This window comes from Solea solea, chromosome 15 (assembly GCF_958295425.1).
Source record: "Solea solea chromosome 15, fSolSol10.1, whole genome shotgun sequence".
Taxonomy (NCBI): domain Eukaryota; kingdom Metazoa; phylum Chordata; class Actinopteri; order Pleuronectiformes; family Soleidae; genus Solea; species Solea solea.
The window spans coordinates 19,502,597-19,526,359 of record NC_081148.1 but is presented as its reverse complement, the minus strand read 5'-3'; the positions used below and the strand labels follow the sequence as shown (position 1 = coordinate 19,526,359).

Genomic DNA, 23,763 nt, shown 5'->3' with positions numbered 1-23,763 from the left:
CGTTACATTGCAGAAAAACAGACACGGCATTAAAAGCAACTTAATTTTTATTTGGTTGTTCTTTTTAACTCTACATACTTTGATCAAACATGGGAAATCCAACAGAAAAACATCAACATTTCGTTTAAAAACGGAATTTACTTTTTACCAAAAAATCCTTTACAGTTACTATTTCAAAGTAAATTCACAGACAAAAACTCGTGGAATGATAATATAAGACGGGGGGGGAACAGTCATATATGTTCAAGTCCACTCAGTAGTAAACAAAATGTAGCTTTTATGCAAGTTACACGAGTCCCAGACATAACAAGATTTAAGACACACACAAAAATCCAGAATTAAAAAGCTTTCTCGGTTTGAGTTTCGCTCAGTGGTGTTGCAAAAATGAAGAAATCAGCTCAAGGGGGAAAGTAAGAAGAAAGGAACGAGATGAATATGTCTGCTTGTTGAAGCCCCCGATGATGCTCAGTGTTCATCACAATGACATCAAAACGTTAGACTTGACGACAGGAGCCAGCTCCCATGAGTAGAAAGTAAAAAAGAAAATACAGAAGCACAATATACAGTCCAGCGTTCACCCTCCATTTTTAAGGAAAGCATTTGTTTTAATACGCAATGTCATTTTTTTTAGGTGGGGGTGAGAAAAAAAAACGTGCGACGTATCTTTCAAATGCGATGCTGTGTCGTATTCTGCATTCAACAAGCAATTTAAAAAGCATAAAGGGAGAGAGAGCGAGAGAGCGTAAACACACCGTAAACTTTTTACAACACATATATCAAAATGACAACCTTGCAAAACAAAGAGTGGACGTAAATGACCAGTGTGTGTATGCCTGGGGGGGATAAGTGTAATTTGCATAAAATTACAAATATACTATTTTTATTTTTACTCTCTTTTCTTTTAAAAATAAATACAACACAAAAAAAAAAATGTGAAGTAACCTTTTTATACCCAGAGGACTCCCTGGACATTAAACACCAGCACATAACTATAGAATAGAACAACAAGGAAAAAAAGGGGGTAATTGCACTTTTATTTTTTTTTATCTGTCTAATTGCACTGAGCCACGTGGGAGTTTATGAAGTTTGAGAGAACGCGTCTCATTACAACATCTTAATTCAGCTTGACACACGACAACTCCCTTGGCTCGTATTTAATTATTATCTGTTAATATTGTATTAGACTCCAGATCTCATGTCAGCAGTGGGGCATATTCACAAGTACAGGATGCACTGATGCCAGAGAGAGAGAGAAAGAAAAGAAAAAGCTCAGATTTTTGTTTATTGCTGCTGCCGAGCAGTCATCATCATCAGGTGTGTGTTTTGAACATGGACGTTCACAGACGGTATCAAAGACAGTTTTCTTCTTATTAAAAAGTGTGTGTGTGTGTGTGTGTGTGTGTGTGTGTGTGTGTGTGTGTGTGTGTGTGTGTGTGTGTGTGTGTTGCTGGAATGGCTCTGAGGCTCAACGTGAGCCCTGGCATTGAATCCTCCAACATGACCTTAAAATGACCAGCAGGTGGCAGTGCAGTGAGCTCACCACTGAGTGATGAGGATTACTGTTGCATCTGTCACAGGTGGCAAACATGTTCTTTTAATTAGTTTTTATTGCAAAGTAAATGATGTTATTTTGTTGACGAATGTGAAAACTGCCATGAGAACTGATTTCGGAAACAGTGTCACTTACAGCTGTGCTTCTGCAGAGGAATTATTATTATTATTGTTCTTTTTTTTTAAAAAAAAGGTGCCAGAAACAACTTGTCTCATTTGATCCACATAAGACGCGATGTGAGAGAAACACTCAATCAAATGAGCAGGAACAAGTTGGCTGTCTGCTGATGAACACTAAAACAGACATCCACCGCTATGTGAGAGAGTCTAACAAGACACTTTCCACACAAACTGAGACTTCCGCTCATCTCAAATGCTGGAAATAATGATCCTAAATGTCACGTTTGGACATAAACTCAGTGCTGAAGCGTCTTAATACAAGTGAAAAGATGGTTTAGGAGTGTGTGGGTCCTGACCTGTAGAGCAAAAATTGGCGTAAAGCTTATTTTTAGGCAGTTGTCTGTCTGCTAGTGGTTTATTTCGGAGTATTTAGGGTCTGTTAATGCACTGCCTTGCACAGTAAGAGAGTCAACGCCTTTTTTCTTTCCATTTTTAACCCTAATTCCTTTTTTGTCATCCACGGGAGGGTTTTTCATACGTGTATAGTTGCGCACAAAGAAATGAAATGTCAAATAAAACAGGAAAGGAAACATTCCCAAGCTTACGTGTGCTCTCCTCCAACAACATACAAGACTTAAATTTATATTAATGACCAAAAAAAAAAAAGCTAAAGAAAGGGACCTAGAAAAATAAAAGTGCTTTGATGCATGTCCGCGTTAATAAAACTGGTCGGATCCAGACCAGCGCAGACGTTGATGGACCACAGCGACAGAGATGGCAGTGGCTGGAATGTTCCAGAGATCCGATGTGCGGCGCTACATACTGATCCACGAAGGGTTCGCCCAAGACTCACGGGAGGTAAAAACAAACAAATCGAACGAACCCACAAGCAAACGAAACCACACATCAGATATGTGTAAACCTTTGGAGCCACTTATGAGTCCATTTATCTCAGTCCTGCTCCTCCAGTGTGTGTGTGTGTGTGTGTGTGTGTGTGTGTGTGTGTGTGTACAGACTGGTGTGTTCCAGGCCTCTCCAGACATTTACAGAAGTCAGTAGAAACAGAAGAGTCCATTTCTGGGGGAAAAAGAGAGTGTAGAGTATGAAGGAAGGAGGAACAAGGTCTCATCAGTGGGATAATGGGTAAGAAGAAGAGAGTCGTGGTCCGTCTGACTCTGTGGATGGAGCTGTGGGGACACAAGATGAGCAGAAGTGGACAGTGGATCAGTCTGGGATCAGTGATCAACCACCGGCGTGGACCGAGTGGTCAGACATGGAGCACCTCCATACTGTAGTCCTCTGTCTCTGTGTACTGGGAGGAGTTTGTGTCCGACTGGGTGGGGGCCAGAGCCTCCTTGCTCTCCAGACTCGGCTCCATGAGCGGCGGCTTCTCCAGCGCCAGCTTTTTACACGTCTCCGGCCGGTTCTGGACGTATATGACTCTGTTGTAGGCCTTCAGTCGCCTCCATAGATGTATGTAGACTTTGCACTGGACGTACATGAACACCAGTCCACCCGTGAAGCCGATGGCCACCACCACCAACTTGGTCCAGAACGGCCACTCCAGGATCCCTGAGCAACAGAGAGCAAACACAGAGGACGCATGTGCACGAGTCAAACAGTGAGCAGACTCCAAAACAACAAAATATAAACTAAATTAACCCTTTAACACCGAGCGTTTGCGTCACCGTAATTACACGACGGTTTCTGAAAGCTGAGAATACACTACTTTAACATGCAGTAAATTGTAAATAACTGCCAGATATTGAAAGTTATTCTGGAAAAAAGGGGTGAAAGCACATTTTCTGGCCCTTCTATGGTTAAAAGAGGCTTAGGTGTTAAAGGGTTAAATGTGTGTATAGTCTGAGTTCAATAGTTCACACAAGTGAAGAACACAAAAGGAGAGAAAAGAATGGCTCAATAAGCTGCTGCTGCCAGTTTGAACTCAGTCAGTCATTGTACAGATTAGCCTTGAAGTATAATATACTTTAATGTGAGCAGGGGAAGAATCAAACAATGCAGCGCACATGTACAGCACCGTGCAAACGTCTCAGGTCACCACTGTAACTTTTAAACTCTGATCTGTGAAAGTCGGTCTTATATATCAGCAGGTGGAACAATTCTGACATGAAATATTAAGACAAAGGTTCAGAATCCTGCTTTTGTCCGAATGTAATGGGAGGTCAAAGTAATTACTGGACACTTTAGTCCATAAAAGCAATTTATCCTGGAAAAAAATGTAATTTAATAATGCACACACACACAGTATTTGCTCTGTTTTCTGGTTGTGCTTTAATACAGAGATTAAAAAATAATTAGACGTGGTCATAAAAGCACAAATCTAGTGATGCTATAAGACTTTTGCACAGTACTACACTGTATGCAGGACAAACGGACAACAAACCTGCAAGACTCTTAATCGTTGCTTGACACACGGTATATGTTTTTTTGGTAAAAGGTGTGCACTACAGTCAGGCTGTAAGATGGCACGATAGCATGGGGATAAATGAATTCATTATTTATGGTTTATTCGATAGGGAACCATAAATAAGTGTTTATTATTGAGGCTGAAAGATTCATCATTTTCACAATGAAATCACAATTTCAAAACAAGCTGTAGCAGCTGCTTTTGTTCTGTTTTTATCCTGGCATAAGAGTGTCCTGTTTATGCTCCATCACACTTATTATATTTTTTCCAGAAATCAACCCTAGCGTTAAAAGCTATCCCTATTTATATGGTGTTAGCATTTCGACTATTTCTGACATCTTTGATTTAATATCATTATATCAATAATGCTTTTTTTATATCAATGTAATTAGTTCGTAGATGTAGAAATGTTTTTTTTTAAAAGATCACCCAGGGAATAACATACAGAGGATTTTATCCGTATCACACACTCACAAAAAAGAAGCACAGAGACATTAACAAAACCAGATGGGATGAATGTTGCATGTTATCTCCCTCCTTTCATTCCCTGGTATCTCTCCAGTTGTCGTTGTTAAATAAATCGCAGCTGACTGCCTGAGACGTGTGGAAACAACACCTCAACTAAATTCTCCACAGCAGACGTTAAGAAGTGGTTAGCGGTTAATATGTACTGTGTGAATTATCGTTAATTTGCTTAACTGTGCAAAAACAAGACTCTGGTCCCCGAGGCAGTTGCAGCATTTTGTGCAAATTGCTAACCCCTGAAATGTAGGGTTCTAAGCAAACAGGGGAAATTAGCATGTGTAAGAACGTGGAAACATTTTCGTTACAAGCCGCAGCATCATCCAAAACTAAAAAAAAACAACAACTCAGAGGCAGAATTTCATTCATATACAGAACTCTTTGAAAATCCACAGCTGGCCTGCGACCCCATCTGTCGCTTATAGTTTAAAAATGAAGGTGGCGTCGACAGCCGAGTGCAAAATGTAAAAAAAAAAGCCTCATTTAATGGGATTCAAACTAAATGGATGTAACCACGGTGCAGTTTGAGGCGCTTAAAATACTGCAACTCACTTTATGATGAGCTATCGTGTCTTCTGTTGTGTGAGAATAGAAGTCGTGGCTTTGACAGTCTGGAAATTAATTCAAAATGTGAGGTGATTCTTTCCTCTGCCCTCTTTCCTGACCTGGCTCTGGGGAACAGACTCAGAGAGCAGTCATCTGGACCAGTGCACCGGTTTCCTCTTTTTATACTGTATATATATATATATACACACATATATATATATATATATATATGTGTACACACTGTATATTCAGTGTGTTCCTCCATCCAAACACTAGTTGCAGTGGTGCGTATATAACTCGTCTTTTAGGGTATAGTAAGCTTTTTATGCTGACATCATGGCAGAAAAGAAGGAAAAGACAAAGGTGTAAAAAAGTGCAGTTGGAAAAGAAGTGGGGACAGCTGACAGAAACACGCTGACGGGGGGGAGGGAAAGACACAATTTCAAAGGTCAATAGGTTCAACTTGAAAAGTTTACCTGGGATTCTTCCGGCTGCATGAGTGAAGAGAGTGTAAGTATCATGTATTACCAAGGACAAGCAAACAGACTGAGGCCACATCCACAATACTACGTTTTCATTTGAAAATACGCATTTTCACGTGACCATTCATGTACACAGCATGTACATACTTAGACGTAGATTCTCTCCGCCGTGTCAGAGAGCGTTGCTAACAAAAAGCAAATATAAGGACAAGGATTACTGTTATTAGTCGCAAGTAACTGCTCCATCGTCTCCAAAGGTCTCTGTCTTTGTCCGTCTGGGACTAAAATGAATCCATGAGGTTTTCACCTTGAAAACGGAGCCACTTGAAAGCGTTGGTGGCTCTAAAACACTGAGGTAATAAGACAGGCTGACAGGGATGTAGCCGGAGCAGACTGTCCGCGTGCCTTTCTAAATGAAAACAGAGTAGCATGGATGTAGCCTGATCGAAAAATGACATTTTAGTGGAAAAAGATCACAGTTCAATCATGCAATCATGAACATTCGATCTGCTTTACAAGTCAAACAAAGGATGTATAAATAACACATATTCCAAGGTTTATATTCAAGCAAAATGTCAAGGAAAAGAAACTAGACATAATTGTGTTTTTTTTTTCGGTGTGATTTGGTATCTGGCATCACCATGGTGATTGAACTCTTTTCCTCGGGGGCGCCAACAAGTCTGAATCATCAGGTTGGGCTGGAACAGGCACAGCTTGATCTTCCATCTGCACAGCGTCTCAGAATCAGCACATTTTGATAAGAGGTGAGCGGCAGCAGCAGATGTTACAGCCGCTCATCTCTGTTTTTGGCCCCGAGAGCGAGACCACAACTCTCTGAGGATGGTGGAGTCAATGTATCCGTCACTCAGAGCTCCGGACACTTTGGCTAGGATGGTTGTAAGACGTAGTGCGGCCCCCAGGGGGCGGTAAGAGAGGCCATATGGACGCTTAAAATGTACAATGAGCAAACGTTAGCGGGGCTCTGTGCTCACACGGACGTGGAAAGTAAAGTTAAGCCTTTGATAGAAAATGAAATAAGGAGATGTTTTATTTTGATTTTATTCATTCTCAATCCTGGTCCTGGGGAACCACTGGCCTGCATGATTTAGATGTTTCCCACACCTGAGTCAAACAGTCAGCTGATAAACAACCCATTCATTTTAATCAGGTGTGTTGGAGCAAGGGAAACATCTAAAACATGCATTAAGCTGGTGTGTCCAGGTTTGTGCACTAAACTGGTTTAACTAACTACAGCGCTGCCAGATCTAAGTCTATGTTTGTCTCAATCATAGAGGGGAACTTTTTCATTCTTTTCCAGCTGAAATCCTTTCCTTGAACACTAATGAATCACAAAGCCATTCACCTGCAGGAAACCTGGTCTACTCCCTCTTTCTCAGATACCAAAGAATCAATTGACTTGTTTTGTAATTATAACTTCTAAAGCAGGATCTGAGGAAGATAAAAGTGAGGCGCTATCTTTTATTCTCCTTCCTTCCTCTCTTTTATCTCTTAACCTTCACTTTAATCGACTCCGTAAAAGTGATACGAACAAACACGGACAAAAACTCGTCTACACGTTCGTTTGCTCTCAGCTGTGACTTCGAGGTCACTCATCAGGAGGGAACAAAGCACGCTGTTCACACTTGAAACTTGAAATACTGCGTAAGAATGACGCGTTAACGTCCGAGGGTTAAGGATAATGGATTAATATCACACTGAACGAGCAGACGCTGTAATTCCTTTGTGTGTTTGTGTCCGAGTATGCGCCGCTGACCTTGTCTGATCTCGTCTGCCGTTCTGTCGATGAGGACGTAGAGCGACCACACCACGCACGTGATGGCGATGACGTGGAAGGTGACCGAGCACATGATCTTTCTCCTCTCGCTCGCCGTCATCTGTAGCTTCTCCCACTGATGCAGGGACGACACATGAGGAGGTTAAAGAGGACACACAACATGTTCATCAAAGGCAGGGGGAAAAAGAGAGTGGACTATAATATTAAATGGAGAGAATTAAGCTCATGTGATGAGGATTCTCGTCAGGGTTCATCTGTTCAGTGAGGAGAGTGAGGCTGGATGATTTGGGAAAAATAGCTGACTGCACTGTGACTACAATATGATTTAAATTAAGTTTGCATAGGATTTAGTAGCATCTAGAAGCAAAGTTATATTCTGCAACCAAGTGAATTCCATTATAAACAATGGGGACTCCATGGAAGTGGAATAAAAACGAAATATTATATTAATTTCTATAGCTAGACTCCCCCTGAATCCACAACACAGCACCAAGCAAACACTCCTAAAGTCAAACGCTTCATACCAAGACGGACAACCGGCCCCAGCTCATCTTAGATTCCTTTGCACGCTCACACGAGAACAAACCCCGTGTTCAACAGCGGGATTTGGAGGCTTTCAACATTCGTTTAAAAGCCTTTTGTGCAACTAATGAAGAGTTGTGGAATTTTAATTACAGTGTCCTGCTATCTCCAGGCCACAGTGACTGATAGAACCTTTAATTAAAAGTATACGTCGCTTGTGCTTATGAAAACGCATCAAATATAAAGCTATATGAAAGATAGACTGCTGGAGAAGGTTGTGTTGCTTTAGAAGGTGTAGTTTGTAAATATAAATGAAGGAATGATTTTATTTTGCAGCACTGCATTCGTGGGACAATCTATGGCTGAAAACACCCTGAAAGGTGTCAGAGGTGGATTCTACTGCTGAAATTAAACCTGGATGTTTTATCACGATCTTAGCTTCTCATGACGGTGATCGTCTGATCCTCTGTCTGCACCTCACAGATCTACGTTTCTTGGATGCAGTGTGGACAAGTAACGCTTTTGCCAACCACTACACCAATACACATCATGCAGAATGGGCCTCACCTTGCGCAGCGGTTTGAGTTTGGTCTCCATGATGAACTCGTATTTACAGAGCTCACAGCAGCGAGTGTCGGAGCTCTTGATCCACTGCTGTAGACAGGCCTGGTGGACGAAGCGCAGGCTCCCCGTGCAGTGGCATGGCGTGATCAAGGGACTCTCCTCGTCCCCTTCACAGTGACAAATCCTGCAGGGAGCCACAAAAATACAGTCAACACGACGCTGGAGGCCAGAAAGCTTCACGAAGAAGGAATACAAGTGGATAGCAAAGGAACTGCTGAGACAAGTTGGCAAAGAAAAGCTGTCACTAAACTAAACTAATCTGTGGCCAAACCTGGAGCATTCTCACACGCACGGAGGAGCACAGCAGGTGTGAATATGCAAAGACTTCGCAAACATAAAAGGACATTAAATTGGGACTCAATACAATGTCCCACATGAATAAACCTAATAAAGACAAACTAATCTCATTCGCAGTACTTCATTTGCAAATCAAAATGACATTTACAGAAAATGATCCGCTGTGTTCTGGCAGCGTCGCAGCACAAAATTGAACACAGCAAATCTAATCTCAGATACCCTGCAGTTGTGACAGCAGCGGGATTCGTTTCAGTGCTGGAGGAACGAACACAAGTCGCCTGTGATTATAACGACAGTGTGTCGTGCTGCTGACGACGTAACGCACAGCAGTGCTGCAGCAACTGCTCCTCAGTCTCTAAAAGATCTGTGTTTTATTTGTAGACCCAGACCAGATAACATGCTAATGACGATATCATAATGATTCTTTTTTACAACTACACACAGAATAAACCCCTGTCAAGGATGCTCGGTCAATACAGCGCCGTGGGCTTCAGTCTGCATCCACAGAAACAGTAGTGGAAATCTCTCCTTTGATTTTATTTTTAAAGATTAAACAGAAATTCTGTCTGGTGCTTAATCTCACAAGCGCTTCAATGTTTATGCAATCGATCTCGATATCATTACTAAAACATGATATCAGTTGTTTTTTTTTTTAGTTTCTTTACTCCACATCGCAAAGAATGAATTAAAGCTGAATTGTTTTATTTTGCGGACAAAATAAAACGTTGGAGAACATTGTGGGAAACATTTTTTCCAACATTTTGTGGATCAGACGAGTGCTATTTTTCAATATTTCAGCTAAAAAGTACAAAAAATATTTCAGTAGCTGTTTGGGCCGGTCATTCTCAGAATGTGGGACTCAAAAGGATCCCAAACTACAAAAAAACAACTCAAAATGTATGTGTATTTGTTTTTAAATAAGACATTTCAATAATTGAATGAAGTTGTGATTCATTTGCCTTGGAATTGGCTGTTACACCTTTTCAAAATAAAACAAGGTGTTACAGCAAAGGCATTAAAAATGCATATAAAGTTTGTCGTCTTTAAAAAAGTGGATCGTCACATACAAAAAGATCTTCAAGTATCTTGGGAATCCCTGCAAGACTTTTTTCACTTTTCAAATTAGCTCTTTGTCGCATTTGATTGAAATCTTGTGAAGTAATTTTGCGCTCAACACCTTGAAAGGTCTTTGTTCGTGTATTCTGGGCACACCGGGACGTCTGCTTCTTCTTCAGAGGTTTATATTTCAGTGAGAGGAACCAATCCTGTTTTTCTTTATATCAGACTGAAGCAGACCCCTTCTCTTCCACAACGTGACACGTTATTGGACAGTGTCTGACCGGCTGGAGGACAGCAGCCGTTAGTCAAAGGCACTGTCACAACAAAGGCTGCTCCAGTGTGAGCGCCAGTCCTGTGACTAACTTTGTACAAACTCAACAAGTCAAGAGTCAAAATGAGGGCTAAGAAAAGTAAGTAAATAAGTAAATATAACTTACACACACTCCAACTTTGGAGAGGAAGCTGATAATTAAATGCCAGGACATTGACCTTGTCAGTCTTGTATAAAAGTACCTTAAAGGGATACTTGAGTACAAGTATCTTAGCAGAAAATGACTTTGGTAGAAGCTGAAGTCACTTTTTGTATAATATTACTTAAGTAAAAGTCTTAAAGTATATGACATATACTGTACTTAAGTATCAAAAGTCATTTTCTGATATAACATGTACTAAGTTTTAGAAGGTATTAAAAGGGTGGTTGAGCCATGGTAGCTCAGTGGTAGGGTGAGTTGTCTTTCAGCTGGAAGGTTGTGTGTTCAATTCCCGGCTCTGCTAGTCTACATGTGTCCTTGAGCAAGACACTTAACCCCATGTTACCGCGTGTCATTGGCTATAAAAGAGGAGTGAATGAGTGAAAACTGTAGTGACTAGAAAAGCTCTAAATAAATACACACCATTACCAACTTTTCTTCTTCTGACAGTTACAGGAAATGTAGTGGAGTAAAAGTAAGAGTTGCTAGAAATATAAAGTAAAGTACAGATACGTGAATATCTACAACACTGCAATATCAGGCTTTGGTCTCTACAGGAGCAAATGTAAAAAGGAGGAAAATACTGCTGTAGTGTCGAATAAAGTGCACATTATCTCCCTGCAGAGGATTCACAGCTTTAGGCAACATGTCATTTTTAAAATGACTCTTTAAATCCACCTGTTTTCTTTTTGCATTTTGTACTCGCAGAAGTTAAAATGTGTAAACTCCTGTTTTCCCCAGAGTGTGCTGCAGAAAGCGGCGACACTTCTCCGTCTGGGGAAGAAGAAGAAGACAAAAGCACAAGGTGGAGGTGAAGAGAGAGGGAGAGACGCTATTTTAAATGGGATTGTCTTTATCCCGGTTTGGGGGTGGAGAAGGTGGACACATGAGCGCACACCCACATGTCAGAACGCAGGTCCAAGCAACATCTATTTCCAGCTCTTCCCTCTTTAAAAATAAAAATCAGCCCTGAACTCTCTCTCAGCGCTCACATCAACAGCTACAGCTGAAATGGACAGATTTGACTATGATAACCACAGAAAAGTCTCACTAAAATTAAAAAGAACAATAAGTGAAAGAGAGACAGAACCTATATTTTTTTTCTGAATTTCATAACGCTATCAGCCTAGATTCTGTTTAGTTTTGTCATTCTGCACGATAAACACAGCCAGAAATGAAACAGATTGATGCAAATTTACACCTTAATTACTATATCTGCTTCCGAACTGGCGGCGAGTTAAAATTTTAATTTGCATCACTTGGGCAGCCAAATACTCCCGTGTTTCACAGAATTCTTTAGACGGCAGAGGCGCCGTTAGAGTATATCTTACTCGTCTTCATTAGTTACTTGTACTTTTCTCCGAACTATCTCAATGTGTCACGTTTAAAATCTCTTTTCTTCTGCCCTCACCCTGAAATATCCTGAAAAATGGAGGCAGTTTCCCCTTTTTACATTTTATTTCTACACAGAGACACACAAAAATCAGACAGACAGACAAAAGCAGGGGTTAGTCGTCGAGAATCTCTCTATGTTAATAGAGTACTTTTTATTCATATTCATTTATTTATTTATTTATATATTTAGCAAACAAGGAATGAACTTCAGAGATCAAACTCAAAGCTAAAGCAGTAAGATTTTTCTTGTCATGCTGAATATATATATATATATATATATATATATATATATATATATATATATATATATATATATATATATATATATATACATACATATATGGTAATCAAATACCTACACATACAAGGAACTATCTGCCACCATTCCCTTTGAAAGTTTTGTCTTTATCTCATCTGCATCTGAGGATTTCCATAATCTTGTCATCGCCCTTGTTTTAAAATAAAACTGTGCGCGACACTAAAACACGCAAAGTAGAGAAGGAGCAAATCAAGACAGTGAGGTGACATTTATTTAAATGCTTCACCCTCTCATCTGCAGGTGCTGGCACTAATTATGTCAAGCAACATTCATTAGAAGTAAAACTCGTACCAGCACGGCAGGTAAGAAGATAACACTGAATGAAAAAGGAATGTCTAATGTTTGATGAGTGTGTTTGCACAGACCGGGGCGCTTCTTATCAGACGTCTAACCCATGGAAACCCCAAAAATCTGCCAATAAAAGAGCAGGCAAATAATTAACATCAAGTTCGTCTGGTGAAAAACAACCACGAGGTCAAATCCTGCACGTTTTTAGCCACCTGTGTGTGTGTGTGTGTGTGTGTGTGTGTGTGTGTGTGTGTGTGTGTGTGTGTGTGTGTGAAGACACACACTATATAAAGCCAATAATCTCCGTGCTGATCTCTGCCTCCTCACCTCGCCAATTCAAAGCTCACGTTTCTCCATGAGCCCACAGCTGACGGACAAGACGCATAATCTGGAGCAGCGTGGACGGCAGAGACACACACGCGCCGTTAAAATTGACAATTTACTGATATTTATTTGTGTTTTAGACTTCACTATCATCAATCCAGTGACCTGGCACAATGTGATATATGAGAGGGTTCAAAGTTCCCTTTTTTTTTAGTAATTTACTGCCTACAGGCACTGGCCTAGTTTATAATCAAGTATTACTCACAGTCTATGGTCTGGTCTCTGACTGCAACACAAATCGTTGTGTGTGAAATACTGATGACTGCCTCCCTTGACCCTTTTAGACAGACTGTGTCAGTTCAGTGTCATTTATTGTCCCTATCCCGCCGCCGCTCCACTCATTCCCAGGCGAAAAAAAGAAAACACACACACACACACACACACACACTCCATTTATCAATACTGTACAATTTTCTACCCTGACCTCTGCTCCTCCACATTTTTACAGAAACGTTTTAATGTGTCATTTCAAGATAAAACGTTACATTTCTGCATTGAAATATCTGAAAACGACACTAGATTTCTTTCAGTAGTGTGCTTACATCCAAAATTAAGAAATGGCTGTGCATTTTAGATTAGATAGATTTAATAGATAGATTTATTGATCCCAAAAAAACTGGGAAATGATTACAGCAGCATGTTTTCAGGCACTCACAACTTAAGTTGAAATGTGAGTGATAAAAAGCATTTAGGCTGCTTTTTCCCATGACTATGTTTAAACATACAGAGGTTATAAGAATGTGCAACAAAGAGTGTTTCATTTCCTTTTTTTCCAGCACAACCTAGGCAATCTGGTAAAAAATAAATAAAAAATTGACCAAAAAGGACTCGAAATGTTTAAAATTGGATTTGAATTTATGAAATTTGGAAATACTCCACAGTTCAAAGTTCACTTGGCTCATTTTTATGAACAAAAATAAAAGAAAATGGTCTACTTTGTGACTTCTGCACAAGTATTGATATTTTATATCACTACTAAAGATTTTATATATAACAAATCATAACTTTGACTCAACAACACATAAGAAGAATATGTCGCCTATGAACACACACACACACACACCTGGGATGTCCATATAAGGAGTTGTGTATTATTCCCATGGCAATTTACCATGGGTGCAACTGCGGCATGGATCTGTGCCACGTGAGGGTTGAATATAAAACGATAGAGAACACAGACTATAGCTATACCAGAATGTTAAAAATATTATAATAAAGTCTAAAAATTACAATAAAGTAAAAATATTATAATAAAGTGTCAAGTGTAACAGATAAACAAAGCAAATCAACAACGAGTAGTGCAAATGAATATGATATTATGTTGTTAAAACTACTTCTGCTGTGCTTAATAAAATGACTCTTCAGTATGAAGCCGCGCATCCAGTGGTCCTAAAGATATTTCACAATAAAAGTCTTGTTGAAACCAATAAATGGAAATGGGAAACTCTAGAGTGCTTTCACTAAGTCTTTACTTAGTACTTTTCTACGTTTTTAATCATGCTCTTCAGCAAAGAGTGGTGTGACAGCAAGGGAGGTAAGGAAAGGGAGGTCGTGAGTCTGTCACACTTTGTTTTTTTTTTTTAAATCCGATCATTGCGTGTGCCGTACGCAACTTTTAAAAAAGCAACATTAGGAAAACAACCGGGAGGATCAGTCAGAGAATCAGGAAGTCAAACGACGCTCATGATCCCACAATGTTTGTTGTATCAACAACAACAAAACTCACTGAAATCTACGCACTGCAGCTTTAAATGCCTCATTTATCCAACAACAACAACATGTTATTTACAATGTCTGAGCTTACCGGCACAGAGAAAAAACATGAGAGCATATAGACAAGGAAATGAAATGAGGTTTCTGCTCTAGTGTTTGACTGAGGACAGCTAGTGAGGAGACTCATGGTGTGTAAACGTCTACAGGTCAGCTTCTTCTGATTCATGGCTCCGCCCCGAGCAGGGGTTCTGCAGGACAAACACAGCAAAGGTGCGAGATGTTCGCTAGGTATTTATTTACACTACAGGATGAGACGTCTCCTCTACTGCACACTCTGGGGGGGGGAGGGGGGGTTTCACTGCTAACAGGAGTCAGGAGTGGTCTGGGCTCTACCATCTGGACTGTCACCCACCTGCAGCAGTCCCCAGAGAGCGAAAAGAGGGACAGTTGCCCAGTTTTCTCTGACAAAGGGGACGGGCAGCAGTCCAAGTCACTGTCCTCATCGATATAGCACAGTGGGGCGAGGACAGAGCGTGGGCCAACTGCTGTGACTGCGTCTGACGTGGCCAGTTGGCCTGTTGCCTTTGGATCAAGACTGGACCAGTCCCTCTCAAACATCTCATCTTCACCCACTACATCCTCAAGAGGAAACCCTGACTCGCTTCCTTCCAGCAGGGCACTAGCAGACTTGGTGATGTGGAGGTGAGAGTCATAGCTGCCCAGCTCAGAGCACTGCAGGCTGGCCGAGGTAGAAGAGCGAGAAAAGGGAAGGAGGAGGCGGAGGAAATTTGCAGAGGGATGAGGGTGGAGGTGATTGCCGGAAAGTGGAGGAGGAGGAGGAGGAGGAGAGATCAGAGCAGGGTCAGACGGAGAACAATCAGCAGGAGGGATGCCATTACCTAACATGTATTTGTAGTTGTTGGTGAAGGAGGGGATTAAGTGGGGGTGGGTTGAGAGGGCTGGATTTGGGTGCTGGTGTGTGGATGCTGCAGACAGCTCGCCGTTGGGCGCGTGAGCCTTTCGGTCCAAGTCGTGCGGCTGTGGAGGGTCGGGCTTCAGCTCCAGCTCTCCTTCAGAGCAGGTGCGATCTATAAAGTGCAGGCCGCGACAGAGACTGTCCACGCGCTGTCCCACGTCGTTCAGGGACACGGAGAACCTGAGCGAGCTCTTGGGTCGGATGTTGCCCGACGAGGGCCAGAGCAGAGAGAGCCAGTCTCGTTGTTTGGGGTGTTTGGAGTCAGGTAGAGCATCTGTGCAGAGGGTGCTCACCGAAATACCACCTGAACCCTGACATGTTTTGCCACTAGAACTCAGCAGAACCACTGCAGTCTGCTTCTGACAGCCCTGAGTGAGACTGTCACAGTGTTTGTGTGTTTATGAGAGGGATGAGTGACAGCAGGAAAAAAAGAGCAGGACAGGGTGGAAAAAGAGAGAGAGAGAAATGGAAAAGAAAGGCAGTTGAAATCAAAAGGAATGCGAAAAATAAACAAGACTGAAAATAGCAATCAATGTTCGGCCACTCCACAAAGTGAGTGTGTAACTGAAGGGCGAAGATTAAAACCAATATTTCCCACCGACAGTTACTGTCCTTGAGTGTTCAAATCAATGTGAACAGAAATGACATTAGTGCCAGTAAGAGGTGGAAGAGGTCTGTACCTGCAGATGTCCTGGCTGGAGGGAGAAACCGATGTCCTCGAGAAACTGCAAGGAGCGTTGACGGATGTCGGGCTCCCGGCCTGAGGCACAAAATACATGCAAGAAAAGGGGGAGGGGAAAAAAAGAAACACAGATTAGGAAAAGTCAACACAATAATCCAACATTTATGTGAAGCCCTGAGGCAAAGGATGCGGGATCAATTCATATTGTTGTCAGGAAAGGTTCTTTGCACTGAGAATAATCAGCCTCTCAACATCTATATCTCATCTACACAGAAAGAGTGAAAACGAATCACACACTGATGCACGAGGTGATAAAAAAGGAAGAAAAAAAGGGAAAACATAGAGAACAGTTAATGTATCTGATTAAAGTAGTGCCAGACAAAATGTGTCAGAGCGTCATGGAGCAGGCAAAAACACCAGGAGTGCAGGAGGCAGACTGTGAGACAGAGCGAGAGTTATGAAGAATGAGATGCTGAGGACGGGGGGGAGGGGGGGGGGGGTTCAGCCTCGGAGGATAATTTTTAAACAGATGCTCAGGACGACGCCAGGATAATAAAAGTACATCAAGCATTATCTATGGCAGCTTTATGTAAAGTGGAGAAAAAGACAAGGCTGTCTCCATCACATCTGTAGGCTATGATCACAGTTTACTCCCCCACATTTAAAGCTGAGCTGAACACCGCGACAAAAACGTCTGACACGGCAAAAAGCACCAGTGATGAACTGATCAAACAAGTTGTAAACCTGTGGCCAAGTGGAAAGACAACTTGGCTTGTAACTGGAGGGTTGCTGGTACAAGTCCCCACTGGGTCAAATGCAGAGAAATAATAATTTCCCTAAAATCCCTAAGGGGATTAATAAAGTATAAGATTTAGGTTTAAACATGTCTGGCTGATGTTCTTGAAACTGATTATAACTCTGGCCCCTTGTTTTTGTGTCCTGTTTGATTTCTTAAGAACATTTCCTGTTATCAGTTAGTAACATGGTGCAAAGGTCCGGAATTAGATTTGTGTCAATATTTTCCAACACCGCTTTTCACGAATCAAGCAACACTTGTTAAGACGCAAAACAAAACCACACAGATAAAAATACACAAATTGCATATAAAATATCGATTTAATCAGTCAACAACATGTATTTCTGGAGCGGAAGTCATCACAGGGTTGGAGTCGCTGTCCGTCTGGAACTTGTTCCCCAAGTATCTAACATTTTTTTATTATAATCATTTTTGTACAATTATTTTGAATGATTAAATCGATATTTTGTTTGTGGTGTTCATATTTCTTTGCTTCTTAAAAAGTGTAGTTTGAAAATATTGACAGAAATCTAATTCCATACAAATGCTGGTGCTGTTATGGCCAAAGCAACCAACACTAATTACTAACAGGTTTTGGCATCATATTTGTCTTGAGCCGTTTTCAGAAATGCACTGAAGTGTGAACATTTTCAGGAGGAGCTGCACATTTTCCATGACTTCTGCTGCCGGCTCCATCGTCAGATCTCCAGATAACGTCCATGTGACCCCACATGGGAACAAACACACCAGGATAAGTTCTGGATGATTCACAGCAAGTGAAAGCACCTGACCCAGATATTATCCTGCCATAATTATTCTAGAGCAGAGATCTCAACCTCAAATGACCTGGGGGCCACTGAGCGTCTAGTCTGCTCAGGAAGGGGCCGGTCAAGTGAGAAAACCCCATCTGGTTTGGGAAAAAAACAACTGTGCAGTATGAGCTTAAAATTATACAACAATATGTCTTTTTATTCTTTTTTCATAAGTATTTTTTTGCCACATATGAGCTTTTATGTCATTATGATCCACTGTTTTAAATTACTTTATAAATACAGTTGGAATGGATTGGGGGAATTTCAAAATAAAAGTGTTTAAAATATTTAGTTCACAATAAAAAAAAAAAAATTGACATTTGATGCAAAATCATTTGGCGTGCCGCATGAAACTGATTGGAGGGCTGCGCGTTTGAGCCCACTGTTCAAGAGTCATGGTTCTCAAGCTGTGGCACGTTGTGTACAACCAGTGGTACGCAAGCTTCCTTTGGTGGTACTGGTGGAGGAAAATCAGAAACGCTGTTCTACAAACTGTACAAACCAGGGTATGTGATCGGAGTGGAGCTGAAGAATTTTGACCAGAGTGTAAACAACATGAAACAACTAACACAGAAATAACAATACATTAAATAATAATAATAATAATAAGAGTCCCCTTATCTCTCGCTCCACGTTAATCTAATGTCACTATACCAGTGTGTGAAGTATATATGAGGCAGAGGAGGATGATGAGAGAGCAAATGATCTTAGCCGACTGTCTGTAAAAGTCTGTAGCTGACTTATTTACACCGCTCGATGTTAACATTGGTGATAATGGTGTTACTTTATTTATAGCGCTCAGTATTTTCTCATGTGGTACTCGGTATAAAAAGTCTGAGAAGCACTGCTCGAGAGAAAGTCTGAATCCAATTGTCTGGAAAAGTCTATTCAATGATATGATATTACAAGACGTGATGAAGCTCAGTGACAGGGGACATAAGGAATGAGATCAGATAGTCTTTGTGTTGCTAACATAAGGACGTGGGAGGGGCAGGCATTTTCAGCGAGAAACTAATTATCTTATTGATTTCATGCCTAACTATGGGGAAATGTATAGCTCATGGTCTGACAGCAGTCGATAGAAAACTCAATGTTTAGCTGTGCCCTTCAGCCTGTTTTTCTAACGGGACTTTATCTGTCCTGTTTGTCCCCCAGAGACACTCGTCCTCACTTTTCTACTGGCGTCATGTGATATTACAAAAGGTCCAGTGTGTAAGTAAAAATCATTTTTATACTTAGACTAAGACTTCCTTTTATTGTCATTGCACAGAAAACTAATTTCGTTGCTTGGCAAGCAGATAAAAACCAACACATAGCATTGAATTTTGAGGTAGATTATTAAAATTGATTAATAAAATAATAAAAAATAATAATAATTTATTTATTTATAAATAATATTTATAAGTTGTTTCAGCTACAACTTATGCTAAAAGTTGTAGCATAAGTTGTAATGTGTTGTACCGCCATGTTTGTAGAGCAGTGCAAACACACAAACCAACTAAAGGCAGCATTTCATGTGTGAAAGCTAAAGACGCAAAAGAGGAACTGACAATTCTTTCTGGTACACGGTCTGTGCACTTCCTTATCTTATCTGCCGTGTCACCATTAGACATCACTAACACTTCAACATCAACCTTTCATTTTAAGAAGCATTTCCTCAAATCATTCAGTTTCTGTTGATACTTTTCATTTTTAATGTCTTACTCTCAATAGTTCACATACCAGGCTGCTGTTAACCCTTTAACACATAAGCCTCAAAATGTCTGTCTGTGCTTATTTTAAACCATAAAAGCAATAAAACATGTCCTGTGAGTAAGTGCTTTGCCCATTTTTACAGAATAACTTTCAATATCTGGCAGTTATTTACAATTTACTGCACGTTAAAATAGTGTATTAACAATTTAAAATGAATTTATTTAAAAAAACTACAAAAAACACTGTAGTTGTACATGAACACCAGATTTTGCGTGTTAAATTAACAGTATTTAGAGTAACGTTTGTTTGAGATTGTGTTTCAATGTCCAAAAACAGGCCAAAAAAATGGAAACTATGTACAGGTGTTTTTCCAACTCTCTCCTCTCTGGCAACAAAGAATCTGATTCGCCGGCTACCTGCAACAGCGCGAGTGAAATTACCCTAATAACCACATGTTGGCTTTGACGTGCAATTTGTAAGCTTTCAGAAAACGTTGGATTTTTTCCGCTAGCACAAACTGTAGCGTAATTACGTTAACATGTTGACAGCGCTTACATGAGAGAAAGAGATCGGAAAAACATAACATTCTAACGCAAGTGATTAAACATTCATTTGCAAAGCCATTGGACATTTTTACTAAAAATACACAAGTGAAACACAATGCTTCAGTGCTTTCACATCAATATCCAAAAACAAGTAACTGATATCACACAACGCTATGATCTAAATACAATAACTAAAAGAATAAAAGGCTGGTCATGATTGCACTGTTGGCACAGGATAGTATGATCCTGTGCCATCCATTCGTCATGAGATGAATCACTACAGCAGTGATGACAGTGAACATGATTAAGATATTGTCAGTGTATAAATAAGATGTTCCCGTGTGTGTGTGTGTGTGTGTTAATCATTCATGGTAGTGAGCGTCGGGCAAACTAATAACTGACTCTGATCAGATACAAGAACACGATGATGATAATAACAACATGGTTGAAAGCATAATGATTAACTTCCCAACATGTGTGTCGATGCTTCATACTGGGATTAAAACGTCCTCATAACTGGGCTCTCGTGTGACGAGGACTTTCAATGAAGTAAAGGAGTGTCTGTGTTTAATGAATGACCAGAACACTGTGAGCTGTTCTATTTTAACAGGTGCAGATAAAAATGTGTTGGACACAAGTCAACAATTACTGGAAGTGAAGAGGGGAAAAAAAGGAAAGGCATCCAATCTCCCACCACATGAGGTAGTACAAAGTATTTCACTCGCATATAAAATCATAACATTTATTTGAATAGGGGTTATAATAATTACACTAATTCAGACCTTAACTTCTGCTACATTACACTTCCCGGTCATTCCCGTCCTCGACTCACGGCACTTACCATAAAATCTTAATCCACAAGTGTTAATGCTTCATAATGTTATAGTCAATCTTAACTGTGTGCCCCTGGACATTATCATTTAAATATATTTAAGTTCACAGATACATTTTACAAAAGAGACATCACAAGATCAGCAAAAAGATACATTTAATATTCCATTACTAAACTAGACCTTAATTACTTTAAATTAAGTTTTTTAAGTCCCAAACCCGATATCACAGACTAAAATATCTACAGATATTCATCCAATAAAGTCATTTTAGACCATTAATGAATGATGAAGCTGTTAACAACACATTTGTGCCGAGTCATTTCAAACACATAATTCTCCAACTGTGTAACAAATATTGTTCTCCCCAAAAAGGAGAAATAAACAGCGCAAACATGACTCAGCTAAAAGGCTTTTGGCTCATTTTATGGATTTTTGATTGTATCTGCGGTTCCATTTCTTTTATGTCCAGTTATATTGACCAGTATCGGACCGACACCGATTCCCAACCCTAACCTTAGACCACGTTCAGGCCTGGTATTCCATCCGTGTGCACACAAAGTATCCTGTAGGTCTGAACGGCCTTAATGTGTCCTCAGATCCCATCACTAAAACCACATTCAGAGGTGCTTTGAGGACGTATTTGACCTCTGTAGTTTCACAGAATTACCACAATAATCAGTGCTAAGTTAACATCCACCACCTCAGTATTAGCTCTGATAGACATACATTTGCTTTCTCTGATGACTCAACTTTTTTCCACTCACATTTGTACATTTGTGCACCACTTTCATCTACTTGGGTCACTGCTGGGGCCGAACAATTAATCAAAATGTTTTCACAGTCGCAGCACGGCCTATTTCAATATTTCTTAAAGGCAAAATACCATTTTTAGATGAAATGTTGTCCTGGCCTATAACACATGATACTCTACAGACTGAAGAAAACACCTTTGTCTGCACAAAAAATATCACACAGTCACCATTTAAAATAGGTTACTCAAATGAGAGAATAATAATGAAAACATTACCATTCCCTCTCACAATCGCAATCCTCTATTTATATAAAATGGTTCAGGTCTAGTCAGTGCATTGACTTCCATTCATTTGAACAGCCTACTGTAAATAAAGCCTTCACCAGCTAATATCTAACTCATCCTTATCTGCTCGCCAGGAATGCAGTTCTGCCTCATTTGGACCAGGTTTTGGTCTGACATGGTCAATGTTTACACCAGAAAAGGGTTCTAAAGAGCTAACACATACAAGTACAAACAGACTGAAATGAATACCTGTTGGAGCTCCTTTTATGTCTCTCACTTTATTATCGTAACTCCTCCATTGAAGCTCTCTCTCCTTGAGCACACACACATCCTTCATCTGAGCATAAATTATTCTCTCACTTTTTTCCCCAACCAACTCCTTCCTGCTTTTCTTACATCTGCATCAAATCTTCTCTTTTTTTTTTTTACCACCTCTGCCCGGGGAGAGATACAGCTCTCATTTTTTATCCACTGGGGCCTTTCAAAGAATAACCTTCAGCATAACAGGAACAATGAATCACCGGCCGGCGGCGGGAAAAAAAGCTTCTAACAAGACGGACACGTTTGCCAAAACAGACGCCGCGAAAAGTGCCTGATGTTGACAAGACGCTAACAGAGAAGCAAACGCACATCATAAACATAGTCTTATCCTTTTAATATCAAATATAATGTGTTCCATCTATATATAATATATATATATATATATATATATATATATATATATATATATATCTTTATCTTGTATTAGGGCCACATTGGGGAAAAAAAAAAAAATCACAGATATACATCTTCGAGAATAAAGTCGTACATTTATGAGAATAAAGTCGTGAGAATAAAGTCTTAATTTATGAGATTAAAGTCGTAAATCTACGAGAACAAAGTCGTAATATTGTTGTTTTAGAAGAGGAGAGCAAGAAAGCGTATTTTTTCCGCAGAAAAAAGCCGTTTCCCCCTCCACAAAATCAGCGATTTACTTTTCAAAGTCCTGATACTTATGACAATGTGATGCTGATGTGCCAAAAATATTAAGTATCTCCTTGTTTGTGAAACCTATTCTAAAGTACAATTCCACGAAATGCTCCACAGCCCTCATTTTAACGACTCCCCTCTTCTAAAACAACAGGTTACAATATTACACCTTTATTAGAAAGGTACGCCTTTATTCTCATAAATGTACGACTTTATTCTCATAAATGTACAACTGTATTCTCGAAGTCTGTTAACAAACTTTTTTCTCAATGTGGCCCTAATATCCCGTCACATATATTTCAACCACCAGTGGAGTCCAGTGGTGAAACGGTTGATATGAAATAAGCACATCATGTCAGACTGTTGACAGATCTGAACAGAGCCTCAGGCTGTGAAGAATCTAACAAAATACTGTTGCTAAAAAGAAAAATGGATACTTATACTTAGTATAAACCAAATATTTTACAGAGAATCTGCCAACCACAACAGTTCCTTTAAGATTATTACTCAGCTGCAACTATGTCATCGTGGTAAAAGGACAGTCAATTACAAAGAACAAAATGATCGGAACAAAGCAATTATTACAAAAAAAACGGGCGCTTTTACTCTGAAATAATACCGCTTTTAATGTTGCGACGGTGTCTGACTTCCTGTCCCGCTCGTCACCCACGTTAAACACGTAGTGTGAGTAAGGATATTTAAAAAATACAATCATTTTTAAAGTTCATGTCAAAGAGTAATTATTTTTGCAACAAGAAGTAAAAGTAAAGGGGTTTTTGTCGATTGTTATAATCACACAGGTATGAAAACCTCTACTTATGACACAAAGCAAGTGCAGAGAATCCACAGTCAGCTAAGAGAATAATTTCAGGAAAAGTGGTTATGCAGGTTATGCAGACGGCCA

At 40.1% G+C, this 23,763-nt stretch overlaps 1 protein-coding gene across 2 annotated transcripts in view; it reads right to left on the bottom strand.

Annotated features, from left to right (window-relative positions):
- Positions 1–29: 29 nt before the first annotated feature.
- Positions 30–23,763, bottom strand: part of marchf8 (membrane-associated ring finger (C3HC4) 8) — a 90,478-nt gene continuing 66,744 nt past the window's right edge. The window contains exons 4-8 of one of the 2 annotated variants that reach the window (XM_058651121.1): positions 16,172–16,251; positions 14,928–15,869; positions 8,534–8,714; positions 7,419–7,559; positions 30–3,250 (exon numbers count right to left, since the gene is read on the bottom strand). In XM_058651121.1, coding sequence (XP_058507104.1) covers positions 2,939–3,250; positions 7,419–7,559; positions 8,534–8,714; positions 14,928–15,869; positions 16,172–16,251 — 1,656 coding nt within the window. In that variant the 3' untranslated portion in view covers positions 30–2,938. Of the gene's footprint in view, positions 3,251–5,643; positions 5,659–7,418; positions 7,560–8,533; positions 8,715–14,927; positions 15,870–16,171; positions 16,252–23,763 lie in introns of both variants that reach the window. The other variant, XM_058651120.1, reaches the window with a different exon arrangement.